This window comes from Hyperolius riggenbachi, chromosome 10 (genome assembly GCF_040937935.1).
Source record: "Hyperolius riggenbachi isolate aHypRig1 chromosome 10, aHypRig1.pri, whole genome shotgun sequence".
Taxonomy (NCBI): domain Eukaryota; kingdom Metazoa; phylum Chordata; class Amphibia; order Anura; family Hyperoliidae; genus Hyperolius; species Hyperolius riggenbachi.
In genome coordinates, this window is record NC_090655.1 from 193,504,763 (window position 1) to 193,531,892 (window position 27,130).

Here is a 27,130-nt window from a genome sequence, read left to right on the forward strand (position 1 = left end):
GTCCCTGGTCGGGGCAGGTTTCTTTTTTGTGAAGAAGGAGGATGGTGGCCTCAGGCCGTGTATCGATTACAGAGGTCTGAATAAGATTACTGTGAAAAATCGTTATCCTCTACCATATCTATTTTTGGGAAAATTTGTCCTTGTTTATCTTGATGATATCCTTATTTTTTCCCCTACACTGACCGAACACAGAAAACATGTGAGATATGTCCTAAGGAAGTTACGGCAGAACTTATTGATTGCCAAGATAGAAAAGTGCCTTTTTGAGGTTTCGGAGGCAGCTGCGGTGAACAGCACCGCCGCCGCAGCTGTCTCCATGCCGCCATCCGTCCTCCCGGCGTCTAGGACGCCGAGGACGGAACGTTCTTTTGATCAAGAGGTCGCCGTCTCGCGCGGGCGCGCGCACAGACGGGACCTTTATGCAGGGAGGAAGCCCGTCAGCTGACCTGCTGGTCGGCTGACGTCAGAGGAGTCCCACGGCGCCCAGGATTGACTGATTCAGGAGGGGCGTGCCAGTGGGGTCTCCTCTGCTTCTTAAGCCTCCGGGCTTCATTCAGAGGTTGTCTGTTGTCGTGAATACCTCGCGTGTTAGCGCTCAGACCTTAGACTAGATACCAGGTGTTGATATCAAGGACTTCACACCTAGACTAGGATATTGTTATATTGTACTGATTTCCTGTGTATGACTCTTGGCTAAACTCTGACTCTGATCTCGCTTTCTGATTCTGTACTTCTGCCTATCTGCCTTATTAGTTGCTGAACCTCTGCCTGATTACCGATTACTCTCTTGCCTCACGATTCTGTACCGATACTTACCTCTCTGTTGCTGAACCTCTGCCTGATTACCGATTACTCTCCTGCCTCACGATTCTGTACCGATGCTTACCTCTCTGTTGCCGAACCTTGCCTGTCAGACCATTCTACTCACCAGTGGGCCCTCGCCACTGGTGAGGCGCTAGCTTCACCAGCTCCTCTGGTGAAGTTATTCTTTAGTGCAGTGCTGTTTGCGTTTTCTGCTCCTAGGCTGCTGTACAGTCTGAATCACCTGCTTCTCAGGCGATCATTAGTGCAGTACTGTTTGTGTCTCCTGCTCCTAGGCTGCAGTACAGTCTGAGTCACCCGCTCCTCGGGTGATCACTCAGCTGCAGTGCACTCTGAATCACCTGCTCCTCTGGAGATTCGGTCTCTTCAGTATTGTATATCCAGCTTGCTGGAGCTTGAACTCTATTACACGGTCAGTGTACCGATAGTACCTCACCAGCCCCTCTGGTGAGGTCTCATAAAACTATTAAAGTTACGGTTGCACCAAACACTACACACTCAGCTCTTTGTGTTGCTATACTGGTATTATTGGTGATTCTGCAGATCACACATAATCAGGTATAGCGTCTGCATTATTGGTGATTCTGCAGATCACCAAATAATCAGACATCTGAGTTGCGACACCCAACCGTTACATTCCTTTTTTGGGTTATGTGATTTCCACAGCAGGGTTGTCCATGGACCCCAAAAAGGTGTCTGCAGTATTGGAGTGGCCTCGACCGGTGGGCTTAAAGGCGCTCCAGCGATTTCTTGGCTTCGCCAATTACTACAGGAGGTTTATAAAAGGCTTTTCTTCTGTAGTCTCACCTCTTACGGAACTTACCAAGAAGGGGGCAGATACTTATAACTGGTCGGCAGAGGCGTTGGCTGCCTTTTCGTCTCTAAAAAATTTGTTTTGTTCTGCCCCCATCTTGAGACATGTAGATGTATCCCTATCCTTTATTGTTGAGGTGGACGCTTCAGAGATTGGAGTAGGGGCTGTTTTGTCTCAGCATTCTGGTTTGCAGGGCAGGTTGCATCCTTGCGCTTATTTTTCAAAAAAGTTCTCTCCTGCTGTGAGGAATTATGACATTTGGAAATCGAGAGCTTCTAGCCATTAAACTTGCACTTGAAGAGTGGCGACATTGGCTGGAGGGGGCTGAGCACACGATAACAGTATATACGGATCATAAAAATTTAGAGTACATTGAAACCGCCAAGCGTCTTACTCCTAGACAGGCTCGGTGGTCCCTATTTTTCACACGGTTCAGGCTCTTTATTACCTACAGACCAGGTAGCAAAAACAAAAAAGCAGACGCATGTAATGGATAGCGGAGATGCCGCCACGGCGGTGAGTGGCATGGCGGCTGCCTCCGCATCACAGCCGGCGGCCTCCGCCGCGCAGTTACATGTTGGAGTTTTGCCTGGTCCCTCAGTTGCACATAGACTGAGGGCTACGCGCCCGCCAGGCGACAGGACCTTTATGCGAGTAGAAGGGGAGTCAGCTGATCAGCCGGTCAGCTGACTCCAGCAGTTCTCCGGATTGGCTTAGTGACTGGGGCGGCGCTGTGGAGCGCTCTTAGTATATATAGGACCTGCCTGTCAGTTGCTCCGCGTCTGCTGTTGCGAATGCTACGTGCTAGCACTCAGACCTTACTCAGATCCCAAAGTGTGCTAGAACCAGCAGGAGCTGGGGATCCACACTTAGTCAGACTCTGTTGATAGCTTAAAGTACTAATTGAATTGTATTATTTGTTATGACCTTCTGCTAGCCTTGACTACTCTTCTGCTTACTGATTCTGTGCCTTTGCCTATCTGTTCCTGTTGCCGACTCTGCCTGAATACTACTCTGATTCAGCCTTCTGTCTTTGTACCGTATCTGTCCGCCTGTTACCGAATCTGCCTGTCTGACTATCCTGTCCTCACCAGTGAACCTAGTCACTGGTGAGGGATTCTCTGTTTAGGAATCACCTGCTCCTCAGGTGATTGATACTGCAGTACAGTCTGAATCACCTGCTCCTCAGGTGACCAGTAGTTGCAGCATCACCTTTATCTCCTGCTCCTCAGGAGATCAGTAACTGCAGTACAGTCTGAATCACCTGCTCCTCAGGTGATCCATAGCTGCAGTACAGTCTTAATCACCTGCTCCTCAGGTGACTAGCTACTCTAGTACTTTCCTCATCACCTGCTCCTCAGGTGATCTCCTGCTGCAGTGCAGTCTGAATCACCCACTCCTCGGGTGATCAATACGTTGTCTATTGTTACCACCCGCTCCTCGGGTGAACTGATTATTATTGTTGTCTACATCTCCAGCTTGCTGGAGGTTGTATTCCTGTTTTCAATAGAGATACCTCTCTATACCAGCTCCTCTGGGGTACTGAGTATCTCTACACATTACTGCTGCACCAAACACCTATCTTACATCTGGTTGTCTTGTGTCTCGCTATACTCGCATTATTGGTGATTCTGCAGATCACCATATAATCAGGTATAGCATCTGTATTATTGGTGATACTGCAGATCACCAATAATCAGAAAATCTGTGCTAGCTGACACCAATCGTTACAACGCATTGTCTAGATGCTTTGAGCCTGAATCAGTACAGATTGCCACTCCAGTCAATATTCTTCCCGAAAAAAAGTTGTTGCTGCAGCTGTTAATTTTCAGGTTGAACAGACCTCGTCTATAAGCTCTTCTTTATCAGACAACATAAAACAGCCTGAGGATTGGGAATTCATTCCAGGAGAGATAGTTTGGGCTCTGCCAGCAAGATTAAGAAAGTCCAGAACTGCCTCTAGTTTGTCTTTTGGTTCACCTGTACAGCGGCATCCCTCTCCCTCCCTCCCTGGATCTGTGGGGACAGATAAAATCGGGGAGAGGTCCCAGGATTGGTGCCTTGTCACGCAAGATGGATTGTGTCTGGAGTCCACGCCTAGAGGGGGGTACTGTAAAATCTGTAAACTTGGCGGCTGCGGATACGCATGTTATTTCCGCAGCCGCCTTTGTTCCCTGTTCAAAGGCCTTATCTATCCCGGCAGCGTCCAGCACGCCGGGAACGGCATTGTCTCTTGCTCATAGGGTCTCTGTATCACGCGGGCGCGCGCAGAGACAGGACCTTTATGCAGGAAGAAGGCGCGTCAGCTGACCTGCCGGTCGGCTGACGTCAGGAGTGACTCGCGCTGCTCGGATTGGCTGATTGTTAGGGGGCGTGGCGCTAGGCTCTCTTCAGCTTCTTAAGCATTTACTAATCATTCTCAACTCGTCTGCTGTTGCGAATACACTCGTGTTAGCGCTCAGACCTAGTGAGGTTCCAGTTGATGATAGATGTATATGCAGTGTTTGCGATATACATCTATCTATAGTTAGTTATTATTACGGTACATTGTATTTCTGATAACCTGTGTATGATTCTGGGTACTCTTTGACCTTGCTATTGCTAAACGATTCTGTACCTCTGCCTTTCTGACCTTAGTTGCTGAACCTCTGCCTGATATTAGCTACTCTCTTGCCTGCCGCTTTGGTACTGTCTCTGCCTGCCTGTTATCGTACTTTGCCTGTCTGACTACTCTACTCACCAGTGGGCCCTAGCCACTGGTGAGGTTCTCTGGCCTTTAGAACCCACCAGCTCCTCTGTTGAGGTTCAGACGCACTTATATAAGCTCCAGTCACTGATAGTGCCTTGCCAGCTCCTCTGGCAAGGTCTTGCTAAACTATTCAGTCACTGGTGCTGTTAGTACCTTGCCAGCTCCTCTGGCAAGGTCTTGCTAAACTATTCAGTCACTTGTGCTGTTATTACCTTGCCAGCTCCTCTGGTAAGGTTTAGCCAAACTTCTTTAGTTCTCTCATTATTTAGTACTTTCCCAGCTCCTCTGGTAAAGGTATTGTTATTTGTGTTGATAAACCCTCCAGCTCCTCTGGAGAAGTCTATACTGTTGCAGCTAGTACCCACCAGCTCCTCTGGTGAGGTCTAGCACTGTTCTTGCAGCTAGTACTCACCACCCCTCTGGTGAGGTCTAGCACTGTTGTTGCAGATAGTACTCACCAGCTCCTCTGGTGAGATCTATCCATTTGTTCTACTGTTGCACCAAACACCACACCTTACTCTCAGGTAGCTATACTAGTATTATTGGTGATATTGCAGATCACCACATAATCAGGTATAGCGTCTGTATTATTGGTGATTCTGCAGACCACCAATGATCAGACGTCTGAGTTGCAGCACCCAATCGTCACATTTATTCTTGTAATAGATTCATATGTATGCTTTTATGATTGTTTTATTGGTTGTATTGTGTTGCAGAGCTATGCAATAATGTTATACTGAATTGTAGTTTGTCCATCCGCGCTTCCTGTAATGCTGGCTGCTAATTGCATGGGAAGTGGGAGGAGTTGTATACCCTATATATACCTTGTGCAATATGTATTATGTAGTCCCCTGACGAAGGCAAATGGCCGAAATCCGGATCGGGAATATGTTTTTAGATATGCAATAAAACTCAAGAATGTGTCCGTAAGTGCGACTTTATGTGGGTTCTGTCAACCTTGGGCGCAGTCTGCACTATTGTGGTGGTCCCCTCTGTCTCCCCGTAACCAGGAAACAGCCAACAGAGTCGTCACGGCAGAGTAGTGATGTCACTACTGATGGAAGCAAAGGAGACGGTTTTGGAGTCTCCATGCGATCTCCTGAGCACATAAAGCTACTTCACCACTGCGGACCCCGGACCATTCATCCCACTGCACAGAGGACAGCACATACATGTAGGAAGGTATTGCATATTCCCCCTAGAGGTACTCATTTACATAAATTTTTCTCCGAAATTTTTTTTTTCCGGAACACTATACACTATTCAGCTATACGGCTAGTCCATATGCCTTTGCATCAGACAGCATTCCTGGACTGATTTAACAGATCGCACTGATCGTTAGCTACATTAGCAATCATTGTTTTTCAGCGCCAGGTGCTCCTATTGTTTTCATTCTAAAACTTACTTATAGACAGTCATATGAGACACATGCCGGGCGCAGGGCTGTGTGGTGAGTGATCATATAGACAGTCATACGAGACACATGCTGGGTGCAGGGCTGTGTAGTGAGTCAACACATTGGCTTAAGACTTTACCAAATCCAATGCTCCAATATGGGGAAGCTTCTCTGTTTGCTGTGGTTTCGTTTTTTCTTTTTTAAGTGTGGTGTCACAGTTCACTCATCTCCCAGAGGTTGATGGATCAAAACCATCCTCTGCTAGGTATGATTTCATTTTTGCACTTCGCTTTATCGCATGGGAAAAACGGTTTCCATAGTCCTGTAAGAGAAAGTGTTATAAGGGCCCTGACGTAACATAGATATTACGGTAGCTAAGACTACTTCTGGGCCTTTCTTGTAGTTGAAGAGATGAGTGAACTGTGACACCACACTTCAAAACAAAACAAAAAACAGCAAACAGAGAAGCTTCCCCATATTGTTACACTACTATCTATGTTACAGCAAGGCCCTAATGACACTTTCTCTTACAGGGCTATGGAAACCGTTTTGCCCATGCAATAAAGCAAGGTGCAAAAATGAAATCATACCTAGCAGAGGATGGTTTTGATCCATCAACCTCTGGGCTATGGGCTCTGCACACTTCCAATGCACCACTCTGCTGCCTCGGAAGGAATGCTTTGTTGTAGGTAAAAGTGGCATTAAACTTCTTGGAGCAGACTTACTTCCTCACTCCAAAAGACACACATACATCCCCATAAAATCAGGTAGCAGCAACAACTAGTCTCTGTGGCACAACTGATTAGTGCATTCGGCTGCTAACCAAAAGGTAGGTGGTTCAAGCCCACCCAGGGATGGCTTTATGTTTTGTGAAGGGAACTAATGTACCCTTCTTAAACTTGAAGATTGTATACAAATGTAAACAGACTGCAGAGTGGTGCAGCAGAAGTGTGCTGGGCCCATAACCCAGAGGTTGATGGATCAAAACCATCCTCTGCTAGGTATGATTTCATTTTTGCACCTCGCTTTATCGCATGGGCAAAACGGTTTCCATAGCCCTGTAAAAGAAAGTGTTATAAGGGCCCTGCCGTAACATAGATATTACGGTAGCTAAGACTACTCCTCGGCTTTTCTTGTGGTTGAAGAGATGAGTGAACTGTGACACCGCACTTAAAAAAAAAAAAAAAACCACAGCAAACAGAGAAGCTTCCCCATATTGGAGCATTGAATTTGGTAAAGTCTTAAGCCAATGTGTTGGCTCACCACACAGCCCTGCACCCAGCATGTGTCTTGTATGACTGTCTACATCATCACTCACCAACAGCCCTGCACCCGGCATGTGTCTCATATGACTGTCTATAAGTAAGCTTTAGGTTAGCAGGAATGGTTGCATGGCCACCTAGTTTTTTTATCTTTCCCACCCTTGCCCTGGAATCTTCTAGACTTTAAAGTGCTGTCCTTTGCTTTGTGTGTGGTTGTTGGTAGAGTGGTGAGCATAGCTGCCCTCCACGCAGTGGACCTGGATTCAATTCCCAGCCAAGGTATGTGAGCTTGCTTTTGACATACTACAAATCCCTGCAAGAAAAATCAGGAGGAGGAGGAGGAGGAGTTTCTAAAAGTTTAGTTTTTCAAATAACCCTCCAGGACAGGTGCTACATATGAGATTTAGGCCCGCCCCCAACAGGAAACACAAAGATCTAGCTCTCTATAAGTTCCACCTCTAATCTCTACCTGCCAGTTCTTTGTGTTTCCTGTTCCGGGGAACACCTAGCTCTCTAGCTAGGGAAGGTGGTCAGCAGCCAGGCAGTGCTGAGGCCATCTAAGAACTAGTATGTGGGGTAGCCCTATCCTGGTTTGGTCGGAGGTTACCTGTATCCACGGTTGTGGAAGCCTTTGGTGGAGTCGGCAGGTGCACGGCAGCCAGGGGAGCGACTTTGGAGACAGCTAAGGCGGAGGCCATACGCCCGACGGAAGAGGCTAACACCAAGCGGAGGCGGAATGGTGGCCTCGGGAAGGAGCGGTGAGCATTGCAGCGTGTCCAGGCGGAGGCGAGGGCATTAGCGCTGTGGATGTGGAACTTCCGCCCTCACGGTGATGTCACGTCCGGTGACGTCACTTCCGGATCCGGGTCGGGCGCCTGTTTAGAGGTCGCGGCGTCCATCTCCACATGCGGTGGCGTTCTTGGAGGAGATGGACGCGAAACAGAAGACGGCAGATCAGGTAAGTGGGGCAGAGTCGGAGGACAAGCGCCCGTCTGATCTGCGAGGTCTGATGTTGCTGGCTGGATCATGCAGGTCTGGCATGCGGATGATGGCTGATATTATTTGCCGCTGTCTGATCTGGTGGTCTGAGCAGGGAAGCAAGTATATGCGCATATCTGATAAACGGCAGTTTTTGATTCATTGCTGCATGCCCTGTGATTGGGGGTTATTATTATGCTATTTAAACACATGTGTTCGAGTAAGATAATAGCATGTTACCTTAGAGCTAGACAGACTTAATCATTTGTTCACTTATTGGCCACAATGTATTAAGGGTTATTATGCAATAATCCAGACTTAGATATGTTTTGACCATGATGGTCTTATTCATCTCTGTGACTTAGTAAAATAGTGGCTGATTCAGCTGGATTTTTATCAATATAATATTTTCATGTATGGAACATTGAGCAGAATCCGGTATTGATTGCATTATTTGTATGTTTTCCAGGATGCTATGGAGTCTGATAGCTCTGATAGGCCCAGGAGTTGCATTTTATGTAATAAACCTCTACAACTACACTGGCCGAAAGCATCATGCCAAAAATGTATATCAAGTATTATTAATGAAGATAACACTGCTTCCTGTAAAGACTTTATGTTTACAATGCGCCAAGAGATGGTGGAAACTTTTAAGGCCTTTAGGGAAAGTTTGCCAACCACCTCAGGGCAGGAGCAGCAGACGAGACAGATAAGTAAACCTAAAAAGGCTACTAGAAAGTCACCCAGAGTAATCTACTCCTCAGAAGAGGAGCAGGAAAGTCATCAGGAGACCGGGGAACCGGATTCTAGGTCTGCTGAGGAGTTTTCAGAACAGGAAGAAACTGATGAGGCATTCACATCATCTAGATTTAAATTCGCGTCAGAAGAAACGGAGGAATTGCTTAAAGCAATCTACTCAACCCTTGACATACCGCAAAGGAAGATAGCTGAGAAATCGTTACACGATAAATTGTATTTGGGCATGGAACCTTCGGAACAATTATGCTTCCCGGTTCATAGCTCAATGAAAAATGTAATATCTTTACAGTGGAAGGAACCTGAGAAAAGACTATTTATCTCAAAAGGATTTAAGAGAAGGTTCCCATTCTCAGAAGAGGATGCTAAATTGTGGGAGTCATGTCCCAAGCTGGACGTAGCTTTCAGTCAGGTAGAAAAAGATAACGAACTCGCATTTGAGGACCTGGGTCGTTTAAAAGATCCAGGGGACAAGAGGATTGAATTCTCACTAAAGAAAGCCTGGTCAGCTAGTGCGACTAACTTTAAGCCAGCCGCAGCAACTACCTGCGTTTCACGTACCATGTCTGTATGGTTAGAAAGAATAAAAAAATTGGTGAATGAGGATGCACCAAAAAAGGATATTCTAGAAGCAATTGAGGTAGTTGAAGGGGGTAACGATTATGTGATTGATGCGGCCTCAGAATCCTTGAGAGTAACTGCAAAATCCACAGCACTTATAAATAATGCAAGACGTAACCTATGGTTGAAAACATGGGATGGTAGCCAGACATCAAAGGCTAGGGCTTGTAGCCTTCCTTTTTCTGGGGATTTACTGTTTGGGCCACAACTGCAGGAGGTGTTAGAGCGTACAGCCAGTAAAAAGACAACTTTTCCCAAGAAACGGAAATTTGAGCCTAAAAAGAAACCGTTTTTTCGGAGAAGACAAACACAAGGCAGAGAACAGCAGAGACGTAAGCCTTGGGCAAACAATAGGGGGTTCCCCAAGAAAAATCCGTTGTTTAGAACAACGGAAAATAAGGATAAACCATGACGCCAGCAAGGTGGGAGGAAGATTAAAGACATTTCTATTGGGTTGGAAGGAAATGACAAAGAACAAGTTCATTCTAGACCTAATAGAAAACGGGTACAAAATCCAATTTTCAAGATCTCCTCCCAAACGATTTTTAATGACTCAATCCCCCAGAGTGCCAGAGGAAAAAAACGCTATGTTACAAATAGTACAGGATATGCTGGCAAGAGAAGTAGTATGCAAGGTCCCAGTAGATCAGGAGAAACAGGGGTTCTATTCAAGAATTTTTTTGGTAAAAAAGCCCACGGGGAAGTATCGGCTGATACTAAACCTAAAACCTCTGAATCCTTATATAAGGTACGAGAGATTCCGAATGGAGACAGTCTTTACAATGCGAAACCTTCTATCTCCAGGCTGTTTTATGATCAATATCGATCTAACAGATGCCTATTGGCATATCCCAATAAGAAAAGAATCTCAAGCTTTCCTTCGGTTTTCTGTAAAGACAAGTTCAGGTCTAGAACATTTTCAATTTTGCTGTCTCCCATTCGGTATTTCTTCAGCACCCAGAATATTTACAAAAGTAATGGCGGAGATAGTGGGGGCTTTACATCTGAAGGGCATCCTGATAATACCCTATCTGGACGATTTGCTGGTAGTGGCCGACAGTATACACAAACTGGAGGACCACAAGAGTTCAGTAATGGATCTCTTAGAACAGACGGGGTGGCTAGTGAATCGACAAAAATCAAATCTGATTCCAACGCAAGAAATCCAATTTTTGGGATTCAGAGTAGATTCACTGTCTCAGAGATTATATCTGCCACAGGACAAGGTAATAAAGCTCCAGACTTTGATACATCAGTGTCAGGGAGAAAAAAGTACAACTATAAGACTTGTGATGAGGCTGATTGGTTTTTTAACCTCCACAGCTCCAGCAGTATATTGGGCACTGATGCATATAAGACCACTACAGCAGTGGTTGCTGCAGAATTGGAAGGGAGTCCAGTCAGATCTGGATCGGACTCTTTCGATGCCAACAGTTGTCAAGCAGTCCCTAAATTGGTGGCTACAGGAGGACAATTTAACAAGTGGTCGTCTATGGAGGTGTCCAATAACAAAAGTACTAACGACAGATGCCAGCCTCACAGGTTGGGGGGCCCACATAGAAGGCATATGTTTACAGGGCATCTGGTCAAGGGAAGTGATGACGCAATCATCCAACTTTCGAGAATTACGGGCAGTAAAGGAGGCACTGACTCATACAGTAGACAGAATAAGAGGTCACCATCTCCAAATCCGGTCAGACAACATTACAGTAGTAATGTATTTAAACAAACAGGGGGGCACGAAATCGGAACCACTCCTAACACTAGTACTGGAGATATTGAACTGGGCAGAACAAAATCTACAGTCAATCTCAGCGGTACATCTCAAGGGTTCGCTAAATACTATGGCAGATCTCCTGAGCAGAAAGAAACTGTCAAATTCAGAACTAAGTCTAAGTCCAAAAATATTCAAAGAGCTGACACAGAGATGGGGCCATCCACAAATAGATTTGTTTGCCAACTGGGAGAATACTCACTGCAGTCAGTTTTTCTCGCTAGACCCAAAAGGTGCTTTAGGGGTAGATGCGTTGGCCCAGAGATGGGACTTTCACATGGCATATGCTTTCCCTCCAATACCTCTATTACCAATACTGTTACAGAAGCTAAAATCAACAGCAATGTATCTGATATTGATTGCTCCAAACTGGCCAAAACGTATCTGGTTCCCGATGATAAAATCGATGTTGGTGGACAAACCAGTACAGTTGAAAAACAGACTCAACATCCTCAGAAAAGAAGGAGAGCGGACTCAGATTCCCAATCTTCAGCTGACAGCGTGGTTTCTGAGGGGCAAATCTTGAAAAGAAGAGGTCTATTTGACAGGGTCACAGAGACTATACTTAACAGTAGAAAGAATGTGACGAGGGCAATCTACTCAAAATATTGGAAAATTTTTTGTAGTTGGAAGAAGGATAAAGGGCTAAGATCCAATAGACTGGCCACAGTTCTGGAATTCTTGCAAGATGGAATAGAAAAAAAGTTAGCACTAAGTACCTTGAAAGTGCAGGTTGCAGCCCTTTCGGTTTTTCTTAATAGGCGGTTAGCCTTAGAACCTTTAGTTGTAAGATTTTTCAAATCAGTAGAACGTTCCAGGCCGGTATGGAAACGTTCGTATCCCAGATGGGACTTAACTTTAGTTTTGAATATGTTAATGAGTGATGTGTTTGAACCATTAAGGGATATTTCGTTAAGATTATTAACAATGAAGACAATTTTTTTGATAGCAATTACCTCAGCGAGGAGGATAAGTGAGCTGGAAGCTCTAAGTTCGGTAGAACCATTTTGTTTAGTTCTCCAGGACAGGGTAGTTTTAAAAACAACAAGTGAATTTTTACCAAAGGTAGCTACCCTATCCAATAGGATGCAGGAAATCATATTGCCATCCTTTTGCAAAAATGCCACGGATCCTAGGGAAGTTAGGTGGCATAAGTTAGATGTTAGGAGATGTTTACTTTTTTACCTAGATAGGGTAAAAGACTTTAGGAAATCTACAGCACTATTTGTTAACTTTATGGGAGCAACGAAGGGTGAAGGCATGTCCAAGGCATCTATAGCAAGATGGATTAAAGCCTGTATTAATGAAGCTTATAAACTTAAAGGAGTTCCATGTCCAAAAGAGATAACAGCACACTCAGCTAGGTCAGTTGCAACCTCCTGGGCCTACAAAGCTGGAGCAACGGCAACCGATATCTGCAAGGCAGCGACATGGAAGACAGTGAACACCTTCATCAGACACTACAGACTAGATCTACTAGCAGCGGAAGAACAGACTTTTGGAAGAAAAGTTCTTCAGGCTGTGATCCCTCCCTAAGGTTAGTGTTATTTATTGCATATCATCTCATATGTAGCACCTGTCCTGGAGGGTTATTTGAAAAAACCAAAATTAGCTTACCTGGTAATGCTGTTTTTAATAACCCTCCAGGACAGGTGACCCACCCTAAATTTATGAAGGTATAACTATCTATATGTTGTAAACATGACCAATAAGGAGTAAATGGTTAGAGTGTTATTAATATGTGGAGTTAAAGTATTCTATCGGAACAGTTAATTGGAACAGACTGGCAGGTAGAGATTAGAGGTGGAACTTATAGAGAGCTAGATCTTTGTGTTTCCTGTTGGGGGCGGGCCTAAATCTCATATGTAGCACCTGTCCTGGAGGGTTATTAAAAACAGCATTACCAGGTAAGCTAATTTTGGTTTTCTAAAACGGGATAAGGACACTTGAAAAGACCATTTCCGGTTTTCAATTCGGGTATCCGGATCTGGCCAGATACTAGGGTCGGATACCCGAATTCTGTTCGGGTATAAAAATATCAAATTTGGATATCCGAATCGGATCCAGATATCTGGGTATCCGGATCTGGGAGGGTATTAAAAAGTACTACCCGAGCATCCCTGCTTGTGAGTATATTTCTATTTGCTGCTACCTTGGCATTCCTTTATCATCAATAATACACTATTGGGGGCTCTCGATTCTGTTTTTCCTTTCTTTTACATGCTGGTAAACAAAGTTTAATTTCTATCTGTTTTGGTACTAACCCATACATGGTACAATTTTTTTCATCCAATCTTACTATTTCTATGTAGTATAAGGGTAAATTAAGTGAATATACTAAAAGGATAATTTAGGCAGTTCCCTTATACTACATAGAAATGGTAAGATTGGATGACAAAAATTGTATCATGTATGGGCACCATAAGAAAGGATTGGATATGTAGAACTATAAAAAGCAACCTTTTAGCCTTTAGCATTGTTAGGGATTTGTTTATAGAAAATTGCAGTTGGTGTTGTCTGTTTTTTTCCATGTCTGCCATTGGAAAAGATGATTACGTGCAGGCTGATTGTGGATCAAACAATATGAGCAAATTAGATGGTGAATATAAATAATTTCTTGATCTCTCATTTTTTAACTTCTCACTTTGCAATTATGAGAGAACGCGGAAAAGCCGCCGCATGTGCTGATAGCAAGGCGGCTGATTCCGCGTCCAATGCGGCAGTTTGCACGCGGAAGCGTGCGTCTGGTAACATGGCAGAATGCGGAAAAGCCACTGCATGTATTGACAGCAAGGCGGCTGGTTCCGTGTTCAGTGCGGCGGTTTGCACGCAGCAGCGTGTGTCTGGTGTGGCTGAGTCTGTTAGTTCACACAGGCTTAGGAATACGCGCGCGCGCTGAGAGGCAGAACTTTTATGATGGGCAAGGGGGGATCAGCTGACCGAGCCGATCAGCTGACCCCAGAGCTGGTAACTATTGGTTGATCACTTAGGGGTGGCGCCAGAGAGCACTACTCTGTATATAGTTACTGCTGCCCAGTCACAAGTTGTCTGCCGTTGCGAACACTACGTGGAAGCACTCAGACCTTAGTCAGATCCAACAGTGTGTTTGAACCAGGAGGACCTGGGAATTCACACTGAGCCAGTTAACTTGTATTATTGCTCTGTATATGTTAGACTAGTTCCAGGGTGTAGAGACCACGGACCTCACACCCAGGCTAGGGAACTTGTGCTATCATTCTGTTATACATCAGACTAGTTCCAGGGTGTAGAGACCACGGACCTCAAACCCAGATTAGGGAACTTGTTATACATCAGACTAGTTCCAGGGTGTAGAGACCACGAACCTCACACCCAGACTAGGCATTGTTTGATATCTGTTATGACTTATTGCTTTCCTGACTATTCCTCTGATAACTGATTCGGTACCTTGCATATCTGATTTTCCATTGCCAAACCCTGCTTGCCTTGGATACCGAATCAGCTTTCTGTCTTTGTACTTTGTCTGTCCGTGTGTTGCCGACCTGGCTTGCCATACCTCGAGAGCTATCTCTCCCCTTAAGAGATAGTCTCCGGATCAGATAGTGACATCCACCTTCTGGTGTCACTCACCCTCAGGTCCTTCCAACCTCCAGCCTGACTCCACCCCTTGGAGAGTCTCAGGCTGCTGGAAGGTTCCTGTACTCTCTAAAGCAGTATTTCCTATACTGCCTAAAGATCACCTGCTCATCAGGTGTATTTCTCAAAGTATTACTGTTACACCAAACACTCTTATATACATAGGTGTCCAGAGGTTAGTAATATATCTGTATTATCGGTGATTCTGCAGATCATCAATAATCAGGTATATATCTGTATTCTTGGTGATACTGCAGATCACCAATAATCAGATTCGCTCTGCGTGCTGACACCGATCGTTACAGAACGGCAGACCAAACCCAAATGGACGCACTCAGCAGCGGTCTTGATGCACTCACCACTACGGTGGAGAATTACACCCGAGTGCTGGACAGTCACCAGACCCAAATCAACGCTTTGTCTGGGACTGTAGTAGTCTTCCAGACAGCTGTGAATGCAGTGCGATCTCCTCCTAGCACAGACATACGCATGTCTGTACCTGAAAGGTTTTCTGGTCACAGATCTGACTTCCGGAATTTTAGAAATAGTGTTATCATACTTTGAGTTAAGGCCTAGTTCATCAGGAACCGTGGCACAGAGAGTAACCTTTATTAAGACTTTATTGTCAGGGGATTCCCAGACTTGGGCATATAGTCTTCAGACAGGGGATCATGCCCTAACCTCGGTGGAAGAGTTTTTTAAAGCTATGGCCATTATTTATGATGATCCGGACATTGCCTCTACCGCTGAGCGGAAGCTCAAGATGTTACGGCAGGGCAAAGGTCCGGTAGAGAACTATGCTGCGGAGTTTAGGAAATGGGCAGTGTCAGCTAGATGGGACTCATTCGCTCTTCTAGACTGTTTTTTATCAGGGTTGTCAGACGCAGTGTAACGATCGGTGTAACACAGAGAGGATCTGATTGCCAGTGATCTGCAGTATCACCGAGAATGCAGATATATACCCGATTAATGATGATCTGCAGTATCACCGATAATCAGATATATCTCTAACCTCTGGACACCTGAGTAGTATGAGTGTTTGGTGCAACCGTATACTTTGAGGAGAGCACCCGCGTAGAGGGTGCTAGGCAGTAGGAGATACTGCTTAGAGAACAGGTTCCTTCCACTGGTCTGATGCTCCCCAAGGGGCGGAGCCAGGCTGAGAGTGGGAAGGATCAGAGAGTGAGTGACACCAAAGGTGAAGTGTCACTGACAGGACTGGGAACTATCTCCCAACAGGGAAGATAGTTCTCGAGGTCGGACAGGCCAGGTCGTTAACACACAGACAGATAAAGTACAGAGACAGGAGACAGATGCGGAATCCTAAGACTAGCAGAGTTTGGCAACAGAGTATCAGATATAGCGAAGTACCTAATCAGAGATCAGAAGAGTGGTCAGGAAAGCAGAAGGTCATAACAAATAATCAACAATGCCTAGACTTGGGTGTGAGCTCCTAGATCATCAACACCCCGGAACTGGTCTAGATAATAATACAGATGGTAACAGGATTCCTAGACTAAGGTGTGAGCTCCTTGGTCATCAACACCTTGGAAACTGGTCTAGATAATAACACAGATAATAACACAGATAATCACAGGATTCCCAGACTAAGGTTTGAGCTCCTTGGTCATCTACTGTTTCTGCTATGTTGGATGCGGAACCAGCCGCACCGCTGTCCAAGCATGTACTGTCGTTCAGCAGTACTGTCAGAACTATGCCTATGCGTGCCAACATCCGCGTCTGACGCGGAATCCGCCGCCCTGTTCACAAAGCATGCGGCGGTTTCCTCGCGCTCCGTCATGCCAGTGGATGCAGACCCACGCGCGCAACCTGCCGCGTTGGACGCGGAATCAGCCGCCTTGCTCTGAGTACTCACGGCGGCTTTTCCACATTTTCTCACAGTACAACCCCCCCCCCCCCCCCCCCCGAGGAGTGGACTCCGGACAGCTCTAACCCGGCTTCCCAGGATGTAGGGCGTGGAACTCCTTCTTTAATTTATCCGCGTGCATGCGACATTCAGGTACCCATGTTCTCTCCTCAATACCATACTCTTTCCAGTGAACTAGATACTGCACTGAGTTCTGTACAACACGTGAGTCTAAAATCTTTTCTACTTCGTACTCAGGTTGGTCATCTACCATCACAGAAGGAGGAGGAGTGGGACCTACGTGAACTGCTGGTTTAGGCAGGGACACATGAAAGGATCTTACACCGCGCATGCTGGCAGGAAGATCAATGGCATAAGTAACATTGTTGATCTTCCTGGTCACTGGAAAAGGGCCCACAAATCTGGGTCCTAACTTGGGCGAGGGCTCTTTCAATGTCAAGTGACGCGTGGACACCCAGACCAAGTCTCCTGGCCGGAACTTCCACTCTATGGAGCGTCTGTCAGCTTGACCTTTCTGACTTTGAAAAGCCTTCTCCAAATTATTTTTCACGCTCCCCCAAATGTTCTTAAATGATTTTTGCCACGCCTCCAAAGCTGGAAACGGAGTGGAAGCTACTGGCAGTGGGGAGAACTTAGGCAACTTTCCAGTTACCACCTGAAACGGTGAAAATCCAGAGGATGAGGTTTTCAAATTATTGTGCGCAAATTCTGCGAACGGCAAGAACTTGACCCAATCATTTTGCGCATCCGCAACATAACACCTCAAAAACTGTTCCAATGACTGATTTACTCTCTCAGTCTGACCATTGGCCTGTGGGTGGTAGCCCGACGAGGATGACAGTTCCATGCCCATTTGATGACAAAATGCCCTCCAGAATCTAGAAACAAATTGGACTCCCCGATCCGACACTATGTTTTACGGAATGCCATGAAGTCGGAAAACGTGGACGATAAAAAGATCGGCCAACTCCTGGGCCGAAGGTAGTCCTTTCAAGGGCACAAAATGGGCCATTTTACTGAAGCGGTCGACTACCACCCAAATGACCGACATGCCTTCAGACCTTGGAAGTTCACCCACAAAATCCATGGACAAATGGGTCCACGGCTCATTCAGGGTGGGCAAAGGCTGCAACGTTCCCACAGGTGCCAGACGGGAGGGTTTGCTTTTCGCACAAACTGCACACTCTCTAACATATTCCTTGCAATCCGTTGCCAGAGAAGGCCACCAAGCACATCTGGCAACCAGGTCCTGTGTTCTGGAGGCCCCGGATGTCCAGCATTCTTGTGCGAGTGGAACATCTGTAAGATTTGGAGACGAAATGGCAGTGGTACAAACATAACCCCTTCCGGTTTTGCCTCAGGGACATCCTGCTGGAAGGGGCCTAAAGTTTTTGTCCAGTCTTTCCAAGTCTCTGTGGCTGCCAACACAACTTTCTGTGGGATAATAGTCTCTGGGTCTGAGGACTGTGCTGTCTCTGGTTCAAAACATCTGGACAGGGCATCCGCTTTAATGTTTTTACTACCCGCAGTGTACGTGATAATAAATCTAAATCTCGAGAAAAACAATGACCACCGAGCCTGACGGGGGCTTAATCTTTTAGCCCCCTCAATGTATTCCAAATTTTTGTGATCAGTGTAAACTGTAATCGTATGTTCTGCTCCTTCTAACCAATGACGCCATTCTTCAAAGGCCAGTTTAATGGCTAGGAGCTCCCTGTTGCCTATATCGTAGTTTTTCTCTGCTGGTGAAAACCTACGAGAGAAATAGGCACACGGGTGTAATTTTCCCTGCAACCCAGAGCGCTGAGACAGCACAGCCCCTACCCCGACCTCCGAGGTGTCCACCTCCACAATAAAGGGGTAGGAGGTGTCAACGTGTCTCAAAATGGGTGCAGAGCAAAACAATTCTTTCAAAGTGGAGAAAGCAGCCAGGGCTTCGGGGGACCAGTGGTTGGTATCTGCCCTTTCTTTGTGAGACTGGTGAGGGGTGCTATGACTGTGGAGTACCCCTTTATGAACCTTCTATAGTAATTGGAGAATCCTAAAAATCTCTGAAGAGATTTTAGTCCTACTGGCTGAGGCCATTCCAGAACAGCAGAGACCTTGGCAGGATCCATAGAAAGGCCCGAGGTGGAAATTATGTACCCCAGAAAAGTGACTGATGTTGCCTCAAAAATGCATTTCTCCAATTTAACATAAAGCATGTTCTGTCTTAGCTTGTTCAGAACAAATTTAACGTGAGCCCTGTGTTGGGTGAGGTTGTCTGAGAAAATAAGTATATCATCTAGGTATACCAGGACAAATTTACTCAACACTTCTCTGAATACTTCATTAATTCCTTCCTGAATGGCGGCCAGGGCGTTACACAACTCGAAGGGCATCACCAGGTACTCGTAATGCCCATCGGGTGTGTTAAAGGCCGTCTTCCATTCATCGCCCTGTCCGATCTGCACCAGGTTGTATGCCCCTCGTAAGTCCAATTTCGAAAAGATCTTAGCGTAAGTGACCTGAGTGAATAAATCATCTATCAAAGGCAATGGATAGCGATTTTTTACTGTGATTTTATTCAGACCTCGATAATCAATGCATGGCCGAAGGCCTCCGTCTTTTTTCTTTACAAAAAAGAAGCCTGCTCCTGCAGGTGACCGGGAAGGGCGAATGAATCCCTTAGCTAAGTTTTCACGGATGTACTCCTGCATGGCCACTTTTTCCGGCCCAGATAAATTGTAGAGATGACCTCTAGGGGGCATACAACGAGATCGGAGATCGATGGGACAATCGAAAGGGCGATGTGGAGGTAACTTATCGGCAGCCTTGGGACAGAACACATCTGAAAACTCGGAATACCCAATTTCTTAGCAAATTCGTAATCCATAAAATTAGCCGCTGAGCCTGAATCAATGAAGGCCTCAGAGACTTCAGATTTTTCTTCCCATGTAATCATACAAGGAAGAAGGAAGAAGTAACCGTTTATCCTCTAGGGGTAAGAGTCGTACGCCTAGGGTATTACCCCCAACTACTCCTAGGCAGTAGCTTTTCCCGACTTTTTAGGGCAATTCCGCACTCTATGACCTCCCTCTGCACAATAAAGACACAACTGCTCAGAAATCCTGCGTCTCCGCTCCACTTGAGACAATCTGGACCGACCAGTCTGCATTGGCTCGGGTGGAGGAGAAACAGAAGGAGGTGGGGTCACAGGAGGTGCAGCGTAGGACACCATCTTAACATTGTTTTTACCCCGGGTCTGCCTTTGATAATGCAACCTGCGATCAATCCTAATGGCCGAGGAAATGGCCTCATCGACGGTTTTAGGTTCAGGCTGACTTAACATTAGGTCAGAAACCTCATCTGATAACCCTGATAAGAAACAGTCTAAAAGGGCATAGGTGTCTCACCTGGCTGAAACTGACCACCTCCTAAATTCTGCAGCATACTCCTCGACAGGACTCTTGCCTTGACGCAACAATTTGAGCTTCCGCTCAGAAGTCGAGGCAATGTCTGGATCATCGTAAATTATTGCCATAGCTTTAAAAAATTCATCTACCGAGGTTAAGGCTAAATCTCCGGCAGGTAGACTGTACGCCCAGATCTGAGAATCGCCTGATAATAAAGTCTTAATGAACGTGACCCTTTGGGCCATAGTTCCTGAGGATCTAGGTCTCAACTCAAAGTATGACAACACTCTACTCCTAAAATTTCGGAAGTCAGATCTGTGACCAGAAAATTTTTCAGGTACAGGCATACGTATGTCTGTGCTAGGAGGAGATCGCACTTCATCTACAGCCATCTGGAGGGTTTGTACGGATTCAGACAGTGCGTCTATTAAAGTCTGGTGGCCACCTAGCACTTGGTTGATGTTATCCACCGAAGTGGTAAGTGTGCCCAGACGGCTGTGTGCTTCCATTTGTTTTTGGGTCTGGCATTCTGTAACGATCGGTGTAACACAGAGAGGATCTGATTACCGGTGATCTGCAGTATCACCGAGAATGCAGATATATACCCGATTATTGATGATCTGCAGTATCACCGATAATCAGATATATCTCTAACCTCTGGACACCTGAGTAGTATGAGTGTTTGGTGCAACCGTATACTTTGAGGAGAGCACCCGCGTAGAGGGTGCTAGGCAGTACGAGATACTGCTTAGAGAACAGGTTCCTTCCACTGGTCTGATGCTCCCCAAGGGGCGGAACCAGGCTGAGTGTGGGAAGGATCAGAGAGTGAGTGACACCAAAGGTGAAGTGTCACTGACAGGACTGGGAACTATCTCCCAACAGGGAAGATAGTTCTCGAGGTCGGACAGGCCAGGTCGTTAACACACAGACAGATAAAGTACAGAGACAGGAGACAGATGCGGAATCCTAAGACTAGCAGAGTTTGGCAACAGAGTATCAGATATAGCGAAGTACCTAATCAGAGATCAGAAGAGTGGTCAGGAAAGCAGAAGGTCATAACAAATAATCAACAATGCCTAGACTTGGGTGTGAGCTCCTAGATCATCAACACCCCGGAACTGGTCTAGATAATAATACAGATGGTAACAGGATTCCTAGACTAAGGTGTGAGCTCCTTGGTCATCAACACCTTGGAAACTGGTCTAGATAATAACACAGATAATAACACCGATAATCACAGGATTCCTAGACTAAGGTGTGAGCTCCTTGGTCATCAACACCTTGGAAACTGATCTAGATAATAACACAGATACTGACAGAAGGTCTGAGTGCTACCACGTAGTGATCGCAATGCCAGACACCAGAGAAATGACCAACACCCAGTATATATACCCCAGCGCTCTCCAGCGCCACCCCTAAGTGCTGGACCAATGAAAACTGCTGGAATTGTCAGCTGACCGGCTTGGTCAGCTGACGCCCTTCTGACTGTCATAAAGGCTTTGCCTCTCTGCGCGCGCGTCCACCTGAACCTGTGTGGACTATCAGTCCCAGCCACACCAGACATGTGTTGTACTGTTTCTGCTGTGTTGGATGCGGAACCAGCCGCACCGCTGTCCAAGCATGCAGCGGTTCTTCCGCGTTCAGCAGTACTGTCAGAACTATGCCTATGCGTGCCAACATCCGCGTCTGACGCGGAATCCGCCGCCCTTTTCACAAAGCATGAGGCGGTTTACTCGCACTCCGTCATGCCAGTGGATGCAGACCCAAGCGTGCAACCTGCCACGTTTGACGCGGAATCAGCCGCCTTGCTCTGAGTACTCACGGCGGCTTTTCCGTGTTTTCTCACACGCAGTTTCTGATTTAATGCTGGGTCATCCTGAGCCAAAATCTATTGATGAGGCCATTTCATTAGCCATCAGAATTGATCGTCGTCTACGATATCAAAGACAGACCCGGGGTAGGAACAATGTGAGATACTTGTCCTACGCAGCGCCTCCATCTGTTCCATCTCGACCCGCTTCACCTCCACCAGAACCAATGCAGATTGGTCGGTCGAGATTATCCCGGTAGGAACGGGAGCACAGAGAAACAGAACAGCTCTGTCTATACTGTGCAGAGGGGGGTCATAAAGTGCAGGATTGTCTAAAGAAGTCGGGAAACGCTGCCTCCTAGGTGTAGTCGGAGGTAATAACCTAGGCGCGCAGTCGTTACCTCTAGATGATAAACGTTTGCTTCTCCCTTGTACTATATCTTGGGGGGATAAGACAGAAACCACTGAGGCCTTCATTGATTCTGGCTCAGCAGCCAATTTTATGGATTATGAATTTGCTAAGAAATTGGGGATCCCGATCTCCCCATTAAAACAACAGATTCGGGTCACTGCAGTGGATGATTCTCCCCTGCAGAGTAACCACCCTTTGTCTCAGACCCCAGAGTTACGGGTCACAATAGGGGTGTTACATAAAGAAAGTCTACAATTCCTGGTGTTACGAATGACAACCTCCACGATCATTCTTGGCATGCCATGGTTACAAATTCACTCGCCTCAGATCAATTGGGCTACAGGTCAGCTAACGAGCTGGTCTACCCATTGTTATCATCATTGTCTAGCGAAAGTAACCTTAAAGAGAATCTGTATTGTTAAAATTGCACAAAAGTAAACATACCAGTGCGTAGGGGACATCTCCTATTACCCTCTGACACAATTTCGCCGCTCCTCCTTAAAAGTGGTTAAAAACAGTTTTTAAAAGTTTGTTTATAAACAAACAAAATGGCCACCAAAACAGGAAGTAGGTTGATGTACAGTATGTCCACACATAGAAAATACATCCATACACAAGCAGGCTGTATACAGCCTTCCTTTTGAATCTCAAGAGATCATTTGTGTGTTTCTTTCCCCCTGTTCTCATGCACTGAAGTTTCAGGCTGCTTGTTTCTTCCTGCAAACAGCTTTGCCCTTGTCTGTAATTCTTCAGTATGTGAAAGCCCAGCCAGCTCAGAGGACGAGTTATCCAGCTTGTAAAAGATAAGAGAGAAGAGAGAAGCTGCTCTAATCCTAAATAACACACAGGCAGTGTGCATAGTGGGGCCTGGAAGAAGGAGTTGATAGCAGAACCACAACACTGAAGAACTTGGCAGCCTTCCAGACACAGGCCGACAAGTCTGACAGGGGAAAGATACATTGATTTATTACAGAGACAGTGATAGTATAAAGTGCTGCAGTAAGCCAGAACACATTAGAATAGCTTTTTGAACTTGTAGGATGATAAAAAACAGGATGCAATTTTTGTTACGGAGTCTCTTTAAGTAAAACCAAGATTCACATGGAGGGATTGCCAGATCAGTATTAACCCTCCTGGCGGTAACCCCGACCTGAGCTCGGGGTAGGAAAAATCAGCTGTTATAGGTAAGCCCGAGCTCAGGTCGGGGCAGAGAAAAAACTGCTGCGCCTGCTTACTGGAGTCCCGCGCGCCGATCGGCGCTGCTCAGCGGGACTCCTACACCTCTCCCCCAAAGTTTGCTACAATTATCTGGCCGCCGGGATCCCCATTTCCCCGGTAATCTTGCGGGGACCCGGCGGCCATGTGACCAGAGCAGCAGCGGCGGTGGCGGCGGCACATATACCCTTGGAGCAGGAGTCCCTGTGCGATCGACGCTCTCCAGGGACTCCTGCCTCTCTCCCCCAGCAGCAGCGTTGTTTGTCCGGCCGCCGGGATCCCCATATCCCCGGTAATCTTGCGGGGACCCGGCGGCCATATGATCAGAGCGGCGGCACATTTACCTTTGGAGCAGGAGTCCCTGTGCGATCGGCTCTCTCCAGGGACTCCTGCCTCTCTCCCCCAGCAGCAGCGATGTTTGTCCGGCCGCCGGGACCCCCATATCCTGTTATTCTCTTGGGGACCCGGCGGCCAATCAGAGGAGCGGAGGGTGGCGTGACGTCATGGGGGTGGGGCGGGAAATTTGAAAAATTGTGTTCATTGGCTGCAAAGTGCATTGTATTGGATACACATGAATCAAATTCATGTGTATCCAATACACTGTTGCCATTTGGTTGTGAGCTGTGCTGTGAGCTGTGAGCTGTGCTGTGAGCTGTGAGCTGTGCTGTGATCTGTGCTGTGATCTGATCTTCCTACCGATCTGTGTACCGACCTCTGCCTGGATTTTGACCTACGTTTTTCGCCTGCTGATTCTGCCTGTTATTGGATTTCTGTGTACCGACCTCTGCCTGGATTTTGACCTACGTTTTCCGCCTGCTGATTCTGCCTGTTATTGGATTTCTGTGTACCGACCTCTGCCTGGATTTTTACTACGCTCTTTTCCTGTCACCTGCTATGGCGTCATCCTCGAAGCGTCTCACAGCGGAAGCGCTGATGCAGTTCGAGGACAGCGATCCGGATTTGCAGTCACTGGAGGACTCCAGTGACAGTGATGCGCCTGGCAACCTGTCGTCTGATTCTGACAGCGACTCCATCACCAGCGACACGGAGGAGGTTAGTGACGCACGTGTTTGGTGCCCAGTCAACACCACTCAGGCCCCACCACCGCCCCCCCGTTTCCCTTTTACTGGAGAGCCCGGCTTGAAGGTTGAATGTGATCACTGCCCCCTGGCCTACCTGCAGCTGTTCTTCAGTGACGCTGTTATTGATAAAATCGTGGTGGAGACGAACCGCTACGCCGCGCAAGAAATTGCTGCTCCACGAGGTCCCTTTTCCAGGAGCAGGATGTGGGAGCCTATCACCAAGGAGGACTTGTGGCTGTTCCTTGGACTAATTATTCTGCAGGGGGTGGTGGGGAAGCCCCTGCAGAAATGGTACTGGTCGACGAACAAAATAATCGCTACCCCCTTCTTTGGCACGGTAATGTCGGAGTACCGTTTTGGACTCATCATGAAGTTTCTACACTTCGCAGACAACTCCGCCTTCGATGAGTCAACCCACCCAGCGCCAAAGTTGAAAAAGATCTGGGAAGTTTTTCAGCTGGTGATGGAAAACTTCCGCAACACTTATGTGCCCCAGAGGGACATAAGTGTGGATGAAAGCTTGATGGCGTACAAAGGCCGACTGTCCTGGATACAATACATCGCGTCCAAGAGGGCCCGGTTTGGAGTGAAGTCCTACATGTTATGCGAGGCATCAACGGGCTACATCTGGAACAGCATACTGTACACCGGGAAAGGGACACAATTTAACCCTGCTTTCAGCAGCTACGGGGTGGCGACTTCATCCGTGCTATCTTTGGTGGAGCCCTTGTTGAATAAGGGGTACTGTGTCATCACAGATAATTTTTACAGTTCACCTGAACTTTTTGAAATACTCATCAGGAACAAAACTGATGCCTACGGCACCGTTCGTCCAAACCGGCGAGAAATGCCTACTGCCTTCGCCAAGCAAAAGCTAAAATCTGGGGACATTGTGGCTTGGCAGAAGGGAAAAATGTTGGCACTCCGCTGGCGTGACAAGAAGGACGTGTGTACGCTCAGCACTGTCCATGATGCTTCATCTGCCACCACCACAACGCGAGGAGGGAAAGTCCTGGCCAAGCCGCAAGTCATCCTGGACTACAACCATACAATGGGTGGGGTGGACCGAGCTGACCAGGCGATGACATACTACCCCGCAGTCCGCAAACAACAAAAAAAATACTACAAAAATTTTTTTCGGCATCTGCTGGAACAATCTCTGTGGAATGCGTTCATTTTGTATAAGCAACGCAGTGACAGGCCAGGAACGCATTCCCACTTTATATGGAAAATGTGCGAAAGCATATGTCTGAAGTACCAGACTTCATCAGCAGATGTGCGAATTGGGCGCCGTGCATCATATGTTGTCAACCCTGAGCGCCTCACTGGCCGCCACTTTTCAGACTATATTCCACCCACTCCAAAAAAAGCTGCTCCAACTAGGATGTGCGTTGTTTGCTGCAGCAAGACGGATAGCAAGGGTAAAAAAGTCCGCAAAGAAACCCGTCTCTACTGCCCGGACTGTAATGTCGCCCTGTGTGCTGTTCCATGTTTTAAAATCTACCACACACGGGAGGTGTATTAGTTATACACTGTACTGCATGTACATACTGTATATATAATCTGCTGCTTCTTTGTACAGTTTTGCTATTTCAGTTTATTGATAAATTTAATTTTTTCAGCAAATTTGTGTTACAGTCTTTTATTTATATGCAGGATATCTTACAGGCCTTTATTCTGATATATTTTGGTGAGTTAAGACTTAATAATTGGATGCCTAAAATTCTTGAAAAAAATGTACCGCTTTTGACTCATAATTCCAGACAGAAATGAACCGCCAGGAGGGTTAAGAATTTGCGGACGTGTTTTGTCCCAAGTCAGCAGATAAACTTCCTCCACACCGTCCTTTTGACTGCCCCATTGATCTTAGGTCTGGTTGTATGCCCCCTAGAGGTCATCTCTATAATTTATCTGGGCCAGAGAAATTAGCCATGCAAGAATACATCCGAGAAAATTTAGCTAAAGGTTTTATTCGTCCTTCTCGATCCCCAGCAGGGGCAGGTTTCTTTTTTGTGAAAAAGAAAGATGGAGGCCTCCGTCCATGCATTGATTATCAGGGCTTAAATAAAATCACAGTAAAAAATCATTATCCTTTGCCTTTAATAGACGATTTATTTACTCAAGTCACCAATGCTAAGATTTTCTCGAAACTGGATTTAAGGGGTGCATACAACCTTGTGCGTATCAGGGATGGTGATGAATGGAAGACGGTCCTTAACACGCCCGACGGGCACTACGAGTACCTAGTGATGCCCTTCGGGTTGTGTAATGCCCCGGCAGTCTTTCAGGAGCTGATTAATGAAGTCTTCAGAGAGGTTTTGGGCAAATTCGTCTTGGTGTATTTAGACGACATACTAATTTTCTCGTCCAACCTCTCAGAACACAGGAAACATGTTAAGTTTGTGTTACGGAAATTAAGACAAAATATGCTGTATGCTAATTTGGAGAAGTGCATTTTCGAAGTGACCTCTGTCGCCTTTCTGGGGTACATAATTTCGACCTCCTGCCTCTCTATGGACCCTGGAAAAGTTTCAGCTGTCT

At 46.5% G+C, this 27,130-nt stretch overlaps 2 protein-coding genes across 2 annotated transcripts in view; both read left to right on the forward strand.

Moving 5' to 3' along the window:
* Window positions 1-27,130, forward strand: part of LOC137534120 (pulmonary surfactant-associated protein D-like) — a 144,168-nt gene that overhangs the window by 51,147 nt on the left and 65,891 nt on the right. The window lies entirely within an intron of this gene.
* Window positions 24,402-26,114, forward strand: LOC137536768 (piggyBac transposable element-derived protein 4-like). The gene has a single exon (XM_068258975.1). It carries the CDS (start codon window positions 24,402-24,404, stop codon window positions 26,112-26,114), a length of 1,713 nt encoding a protein of 570 aa, XP_068115076.1.

Excerpts from the sequence above, each read along its gene's own strand:
- LOC137536768 (XM_068258975.1), top strand. The coding sequence starts at position 24,402 with ATGGCGTCATCCTCGAAGCGTCTCACAGCGGAAGCGCTGATGCAGTTC.